Source organism: Dendroctonus ponderosae, unplaced genomic scaffold (genome assembly GCF_020466585.1).
Source record: "Dendroctonus ponderosae isolate FM_Combo_2020 unplaced genomic scaffold, Dpon_F_20191213v2 Dpon_F_20191213_3, whole genome shotgun sequence".
Taxonomy (NCBI): domain Eukaryota; kingdom Metazoa; phylum Arthropoda; class Insecta; order Coleoptera; family Curculionidae; genus Dendroctonus; species Dendroctonus ponderosae.
The window spans coordinates 12,979,380-12,987,608 of record NW_026018508.1 but is presented as its reverse complement, the minus strand read 5'-3'; the positions used below and the strand labels follow the sequence as shown (position 1 = coordinate 12,987,608).

Genomic DNA, 8,229 nt, shown 5'->3' with positions numbered 1-8,229 from the left:
CTATTTAATGAAACGGTTTGCGAGAACGAGCCTTTTTAGCAACTAGATGTTGATGGAAATTACTATTCTCCTGAAGCCGGTAGTTTTTGAAGCTCCGAACTTGCTTGTTGTTGTTGCATGTTTCGTCAAACCACTTCAACTCCTTTGCGTTCCTTAATCATTCCTGATTCAAGAAATTCGCTCACAAATAGTGGGGTGTTTCGTTAGACACCCTGTATATATTGTAGATTGATGTTTCAATGATTTACAGCTTTAATTGAACAAAAAACTAGGTGACGACATGAGTGAAGCCAAAACTATTATAAAAGTTGTCCACATAACTCATTGTCGAACTCCGGCCTACCGGTCGGAAGCATTCTATGATAGCCACTAAAATTGCTCTTCGGTCTCATTGTGTTTTGGTTGCTGTTTAGGGCCAGGGTTGGAGCATTCCGAGCAACGTCTTGTGGGGTCCCGTAAGTGCTGTTGTTAATGAAAATTGAAATAATTGGAGAAAAGCTGTAAACAACAAAAAACTGTATTTAAAACAGAAATATTTTCGACAGATTTGTCTGTGAGAGATTTAGACTAATCGGCTAGTGCCCAATAAACTTTCTTGTCGCAACCAAGTGGGAAATGCTGTTGAGGTTCCAGCTTTGGAAATTGATGCAGTTTAAGCTGGGTTCCCATGAGTCCGGAATGCGGAATGCGTAAAACCTTCCGACCAATCAGAAGTTTGCCGGACGCGTTAGCTCCGCCCATCCGCAGAACTTCCCACATTTGAAGGTGAAAACCTAGGTTATCTCCAGTGATGCTTCAGTAAAAGGTTATGTTCAGCGCTGTTTATTCGACCGTCTTTCATTTCGATGTCTTTTCGCAGTTCAGAAAACGACCACGTTCGAGTTTTTTCTAAAAAACTACCCTTATCTTCCACGAACAATTGTATTGATCTTTTGTATTTCTGTATAAGATATAATAACATATAACAGTATTTTCAATGATTTTCGATTTTCTTCATTATTTCTTCTGAATCATTTCTTTTTTCGAAATGCTGCACACTCTGAGTTGCTGAGTTTACTCCCTTGATGTTGCCGCTATCCAATATAAGGTTGGAATCGCTTTTACAGCTACGTCTTGCTATCGAAAAGTGGCGTTTTGGTCTAAACTCGACTCTTAATCGACAAAGTTGTAAATTTGCGATTTTCAAGAAATTCGAAAACTTTCAATTTAAAAAAAATTATTTACACAACAACAATTTTCCGGGATGCAGTTTTTATAGAAAATCGTATGTTTTACAGCAAATTTCAAAATTTCCACGCCGGCCTCATATTAACAGTTATGCAGAAAATTTCAACGTACAAAAGCTGATTTTCCAAAAAAAAGTGCGACCTTAAATCGGCAAAGATCACATTGATAACATTTGCCTTGGAGAATCGTCTCTTTGACCTTCAAACTCTTATCGACTTTCGAGTTTCTCAACTGATTTCAAGTTTGCAAAATACGATTTTTAGACAAAACGCACTCGGTTTAGAACCAATTTCCAATGATCCAAATTGGGCCCGTATTAAGAGAGGATTTGATGCGCCATACAGGGTGATTCAAAATTGGCGTCATTCCTCTGGAGGTGTTGTCTGCGGGTGTCTTGGGAGTACAGAAAAAAAAGTACTTAGTTAATCTATGGTAGTAGCCAATGTTCCCAAAAAACGCTCGTGTGCACCGGCACTTAGTTGTTTGTACTCAGCTTTAAGCCTTTACGCAAAGAGAAACATACTGAAAAGTGTGCAAGTATTGTTTTAATGTTAGAAACTTAAAAACAAAAGTTAAAATACGGGATGTCAGGAAGGAATTACCAAAATATTCGTGACTTTTGCAGTTTGAACTGGCGAATACTTCCAAATCTAATTATTTCAATTTAGACAATTACGTCCCCTTGTTAGCACTAAAAAAAAATCTACATACACTTCGCTCGAGAAATCTATTAAATACCATTTATGTGTTTTTTAGGTATACGCTAGGTCTGATCTGCGAGCAAAACCCCAGCACGGAATAACGGCCTTTTTAGTCGAAAGGCGATTTGATGGCTTCCGCAGTGGCGTAAAATTAGATAAACTGGGAATGAGGGGCTCTAATACTGGAGAACTTGTTTTCGAAGATTGCGCGGTGCCAAAAGAGAACATCTTAGGCGTGGAAAACAAAGGCAAAATTACTTACTTAGCGCCAAAAATCGCTTATTTACAATTTTTTGTAGGCGTTTATGTGCTGATGAGCGGCTTGGACCTGGAAAGACTGGTGTTGTCTGCAGGTCCTGTGGGAATAATGCAGGCCTGCTGCGACATTGCGTTTTCCTATGCGCATGTTCGCAAGCAATTTAACCGGCGGATTGGCGAATTTCAGCTAATTCAGGTAAAATTAGCACTGTGCAAACTTTTTTAGTGTTTTCCAGCAATTTTCTTCAGGGAAAAATGGCCGATATGTACGTAAAATTGTCAGCATGCAGAAGCTATTTGTACAGCGTCGCCCGAGCTTGTGACAAAGGAAAAATTAACAGCAAAGACTGCGCTGGAGTGTTTTTGTTCTGCTCGGAAACTGCCACCCAAATGGCATTGGATGCCATCCAAATATTAGGTTTGCTCATCATTTTTGCAATTTATTCAAGCTTCAGACGGATATGGGTAGCGAGTTTACTAATATTGAAATTTAACAATTCCAGCTTCAATTTTATTTACTCATTGTCGATTTCAGGAGGAAATGGCTACATAAACGATTACCCCACAGGGCGATTGCTCAGAGATGCGAAACTTTACGAAATCGGAGGAGGAACGTCAGAGGTACGCAGATCCTTGATAGGAAAACAGCTCAATAAAGAATACTCATAAGTTGTTTACATAAATATATGACTTGTAACATTCCCCTGCTACGTAGTTCTTTCTATATATTAACAGCAAATACATAATAAATTAATCATAGCCCGATAATGGGATAAACAACTAACAGCTAAATAGTTGATAAAGCGACCGTGAATATTTTTAAAACCAACAACGCAGGACCTTTCGATAACTTGCTATGTATACATGCTTTTCTCTCTTTGCTTGACTAGAACACACTCGAATTGAAAATCGAAAATAAAATTCAATAAACTAAACATGTCACAACATAAAGAGTGATTTTTACTACTGGATTACGGTAGTGATCTCAGATGCACTTAAGTCTAGACTAACAGTAGGTTGTTTGTATTAGTATTAAAGGAAATCATTAATGTTTTTTCGGACCCTCAGAAGTTCGTAACGTCAACACAAAACAGTTTTCTGACTCTCAAATGGCTCAATTACGTATTTCGGTTACAACTTACATGTTGGATTTCGAAAATGGTTATTTAGAATTTATCCGTTGTCCGGTTGTTCTTTCGGCATTGGCACAGTTCGACTTGGTTGCAGTCGGTTTGGGGATTTTTAAAAGTTGCTGCCTGGCAAGACGGACATCATCAGCCTTCTAAATGATCCACTTTGCTGGATGATTTCGGGATCGTTGTTAATTGCGGTTAAATACGCCGGATTCGATTGATTAACTACGTTCGCTGGCTTCTAAAAATCAAATCCGACCACATAAACGGGTCTTCAGATTAACAACATTTACACTCACTCATACTTGCGCAGAGCATTATGTTAGGGTGTGTTTAAACGTAGATTGCAAAAAACTTCAAAAACAAAACGGTTAACGCAACACATTCACTAGTTATTTGTTTAACTGTGTTGTCTACTTTGAACTCTATGCAGCTACAAACTAATCAAGCAAGTGGCTGAAGATTTCCGTCTCTGTTAAAGACTAGATGTTCAAATAGTGATAGAGATTAGAAACAAAACTCTTTCCAGATTTTTCGGAAACAGTGCTATTCCGAAGGCAAGTTTATACAAACTTTGCGCCTATCGGGAAATGGTTTTAGTGGTTGTTGTTGAACGATGGGACAGCAATACAGCACTCAGCTAAACAAGTCAGCATGTGAAAAGTGACAAAAAGCACCTACTTTTCGAAAAGGCATTCATCAATGGAGCGATAGCTAAGCGGTCTTAACCAAACATTGAATGTCTGTTACCTTGGTTGGGGTGTAAATTTTGCTCTGTGGCGGTACCGTCACCTCTTGTGCCGGCCCCCCATAGCCTCCCAACTCCTCCTCTTGCAGGTACTGATAAGTGGCGCTCTCAGCTGGATTAAATTTCACTGAGCGCTTCTGAACACTACGAGGGACAAATTTCACAACGAATTGTTTATTTTGGTTGTATTTTTGTAAAAATTTCTGTTGAAAATCTGGAAATACTCACGCATGTACTCCGGTCTGCTTGTGAATAGTATCCATAACATTTGGCTCGCTGTATAGATTGATGGGCGAGTTAAACTGCTTGTGGATTAACTAAAAAAAACAACAAGAATTCAGTACCTCAAGCTCCCCATGAATTTTACACGAAATGCATTCGATAGGTCACAGAAGATGTACAAAACTGTTGGTTTTTAGAACTGGAAAAAGCTAGTGGTTTAGTGGGAGGTATAGAAATAACAGAAACCAATCGCATGCAGGTTGTGCAGACAGCTCGAGTGTCTGTTCCTGATAGTAAAAAGAGAGAAAACCAACAAAACATGTTTATTAACCTGCTTGTTCGGATCGCCAGTACTTATCCTGTCTAAAACTGAGCTTGCAATCTAGAAAAGAACAATAGAGATTATGCTGTGTTCTAAAAAAATCGAAGGTTTTCAAGAAAATAGCTACAGGTTTGAGGGCGAAAGGAAATTTGTATCAGGACCATGTTTAAATGTAGCATTTGTGTTGAAGCAGTTGCGTGTTTAAACAGGTTTATGAATATCAAAGGAGAAAGACTCTCGAGGCCATTCCTCGAAACTAATGAGTTTTTCGGGTTTTTAGGCCGTCGTTCGGTAGAATTTCTTCCTGACGTTTCGCAAGCACGAGTGGCTTGCATATTCAGAGGTGTGCCACGAGTGGCTTTAGCACCTCTGAAGATGCAAGCTACTCGTGCTTGCGAAACCTCAGGAAGAAATTCTACCGAACGACGGCCTAAAAACCCGAAAACCCCATTAGGTTTATGAATATTTGGATTTTGATGGCCAGTTGACTGGAGTTTAAATAGTGAATTTAAATCGATTTTTCTGAAAAGTTCAACATCATATAAATGGGCAATAAAGCGTTTATAGACCTATTTTGAATTAAATTCAGAAATTTTGTTAACTATGACTTGGAAAAAAAATCTTTTGAGCAGCAGTGAAGCTTTCGGCATCATCACAGTCATCATTTTTTGCCGAGTTTCTGATGATGAATTGGTCACTGAGCTGTTAAAAGTTTGTGTAAATTTGCCAATTCCTATACCTGCTTTATGAGCGTAAAGTCACATTCTTTATGAGTTTCGTGGGTCAAGTGGGGAAGATTTTGGGACCCACCGCAATTATTAGGGCCCAAACTGCTACACGGTTGGTCAAAAAGTCGATTTTAGGTTGGGTTAGTTGGGGCTTGTTTTGGGTCATCGTGTATATATTTGGTGGAAAAACAGCAAAAGAATGTAGGTATATCATAAAAAGTTATCTAACAAACGCTAACGTCAGAGCCAGAACACAATTGAAAGTTTGTATTATTGGCACAGAAGCAAATTGAAACTATTTACAAACATAGATTTTTATTCTGTGAGCAAAAGCTCATTTCCAAAGGGTGCCAAAAGCGGGCACTGCCCACATTTGGTGCAGCTGCAGCTGCAGTTTGCAGTTAACTGGTGCAGCCAAATTTTAGCGCAAAAATGCCGCAGCCACACTTTGACCTCTTATGCAAGAGGTTGATTATTGAGGCACAAAAATCTGGATAAGTTGCCGTATAGTTTACTCCCACTGATGATCCGCAGCCTTGGGTCTATTTCGGGTAGTTCGGTGCGATACATCTGGCGATCAGTATTTTTATCGAAAATACGTTCGAATCGGATCGGACCGATCGACCTCTACCTTTAATTTATATTTAAGCTTCAACAATGATCTGAAGTGAAGAATAAACTGCGTAAGCTATAAATAAACCTACAATACGCAAGCGACGCATTGTTATCCTTAAGGCCAGCTCTTGTTCCTCCAGAAATTAGCAGCCAAATTAAGCGAAATAGTACCTTATGGCCCGGTTCGAGATGATGGGGCGGCGCCCTCACACTTGGGTTGGGATGATGGCGCAAATAACTCTCCGTCGGCCCCTGATCCTTTTTCACTTTCGCCCCTGGAAGTACGAGGGGTGTGGTTCGGTACGGCTACAATACAAATGTGAAAGACACTGTTACAAACACGGCGATTACATAAATATGACGAAAAACAATGGAAAATGTTAACATCCTTAACTGGAAGGCAAAAAAAGTCCAAAAGAGTGCAGTTTTGGAATTGAAAACAACTAAATTGATCGCGATTCACATTTAAAAAAAATTGTATTAGCAAAGTAACGGACATTCACGTTATTAGTGAGATGCCCGGTTCATACAAGGTGTTCCAGAAAAACATGTACGCACGAATCGAGCTGAAAGAGTTGTCGTCCAAAATAAATATGAACAGGCAATAATCTGCCAAGAATCCAACTATTTAGCACTAAAAATGAAAGAATCATTACCCGGGCAGCTGAAATGTTGGCGAACAATTACATGTTTATTTGCCGAACTTGTGTTTTCAAAGGAGTACACGTCGTAAAAGTCGCCAAATAAAAAATAAATCTTTAAAATCCTTGTTTAAAGGAAAAACGGCCGCGCCGTCGGCCCACTTTTCACGGCTTCTGGTACATTTTCAGTCAATGTTCCTGTTTTTAGAAATCTAATTTTAGTTCTCGATCCCACCGAAATGTTTACAATCAGTACTGAACTTTATCGAACGAAAACAACCGCCCAAACATACCAAAGAGATTTTTGCTAAAATGTTTGAATGTTCCCACACTTTTGTGAAATTTTGCACGTTTATATGGTGTGCCAATAACAAATTACACGAGTTAGGGCTCGACCTAACCGCAAGCCTAACTGCGACGATTGCCAGAAATTGGTAATATTTTCGGGATTTTTAGTCGTGGTGGAACAAATTTTTTCAAGGGTGGTTTGCTGCGGTGGTTGCAAACAAATCGTTTTCTTCTGCGGCCTAAAGCCCCAAAAATCTCACCAGTTTCAATACAAGAACTGGAAATCTTGTAGATTTTGCTATCTTCTAGATTGGTTTTTCAGGTTTTTAGGCCGTCGTTCGGTAGAATTTCTTCTTGACGTTTCTATTCGACGACGAAATTCTACCGAACGACGGATTAAAAACCCGAAAAACCCATTAGTCAGTGGAATGGTCTCGAAAGTATATCTCTTTTGATTTAACAGAAAGGGCTTTCCGAGGAAAAAATCATTCAGGAGATTCGAAAACACTGTATATTCAGAGTGTTACGTCACTTCTGTGTGACGCACTTGAAATAAATAGGGCAATTAAAGCCCAGTTTCCGAACAATCAAACTGATTTTTCTATGTTGGTTAGCGGTAAATAACGGAGCTTAATTCTGGATCTTACCCATGCCTGAGCCGATTCCTGAGGCCTAGTGGGAAACCGTTCCCTGGAAACATTTCTGGAAAGGATCATTTTACGCGATTTATTCCGCAATTACACAATCAGCTCGAGCAAAACACTGACACGTTGGCAGTTTTGCGAAAAACTGAGGCCTTAGCATTTGGGTTCGTTCAATTTGGCTGGAGCGTAATATTTTCGAATTTTTCAATTTCGGCAGCGTGGGTTTCGGTGTAAATATGCTGAAAATGAGCGACAACAGTGTCGTCGCAATAATGACTTTATAATTGTTTGGCTATAAACTGAGACCTGACAATTATTTTTTCCTATAGATTTGTCATAGTGGGCGCTAAAACGAGCTCTGCTCCCGACTTTCAATTAGTTTCCTCCAACTGTGCAACATTCTTGTAGACTTGCATTATTTTGAGAATTATTCCCTACAATTCTCTAGGTTTCAACACGTTTGAAATGTTTCGAAGCGAACTGTTCCCAATTAGCGCATAAAGAGCACAAGTTTCAGTTGAAAACCGAGCGTATTTGACTTGTAAACTTTGTGTGCCCATGAAACTAATGGGTTTTTAGGCTGCCGTTCGGTGGAATTTCTTCTGCAGAAGAACTGAACGCGGGTTCTGATGAGAACAGTGTAAGCGTTCAAGCAAACCACTTCTGAAGATGCAAGCCACTCGTGCTTGCGAAACGTCAGGA

At 39.5% G+C, this 8,229-nt stretch overlaps 2 protein-coding genes across 8 annotated transcripts in view; one reads left to right on the top strand and one right to left on the bottom strand.

Annotated features, from left to right (window-relative positions):
- The window catches only part of LOC109537364 (isovaleryl-CoA dehydrogenase, mitochondrial), a 5,349-nt gene extending 2,453 nt beyond the window's left edge, over nucleotides 1–2,896 (top strand). For all 3 annotated transcript variants that reach the window (XM_019904038.2, XM_019904037.2, XM_019904039.2), the window contains 4 exons: nucleotides 1,984–2,176; nucleotides 2,228–2,382; nucleotides 2,436–2,604; nucleotides 2,722–2,896. In XM_019904038.2, the coding sequence (XP_019759597.1) occupies nucleotides 1,984–2,176; nucleotides 2,228–2,382; nucleotides 2,436–2,604; nucleotides 2,722–2,855 (651 nt within the window). In that variant the 3' untranslated portion in view covers nucleotides 2,856–2,896. The remainder of the gene's footprint in view (nucleotides 1–1,983; nucleotides 2,177–2,227; nucleotides 2,383–2,435; nucleotides 2,605–2,721) is intronic.
- The window catches only part of LOC109537366 (PDZ and LIM domain protein 3), a 9,884-nt gene continuing 4,511 nt past the window's right edge, over nucleotides 2,857–8,229 (bottom strand). For 3 of the 5 annotated variants that reach the window (XM_019904043.2, XM_019904041.2, XM_019904045.2), the window contains 5 exons: nucleotides 6,126–6,260; nucleotides 4,621–4,671; nucleotides 4,296–4,384; nucleotides 4,070–4,211; nucleotides 2,857–3,560 (listed from right to left, as the gene is read on the bottom strand). In XM_019904043.2, the coding sequence (XP_019759602.1) occupies nucleotides 3,429–3,560; nucleotides 4,070–4,211; nucleotides 4,296–4,384; nucleotides 4,621–4,671; nucleotides 6,126–6,260 (549 nt within the window). In that variant the 3' untranslated portion in view covers nucleotides 2,857–3,428. The remainder of the gene's footprint in view (nucleotides 3,561–4,069; nucleotides 4,212–4,295; nucleotides 4,385–4,620; nucleotides 4,672–6,125; nucleotides 6,261–8,229) is intronic. The other 2 variants (XM_019904044.2, XM_019904042.2) reach the window with 2 other exon arrangements.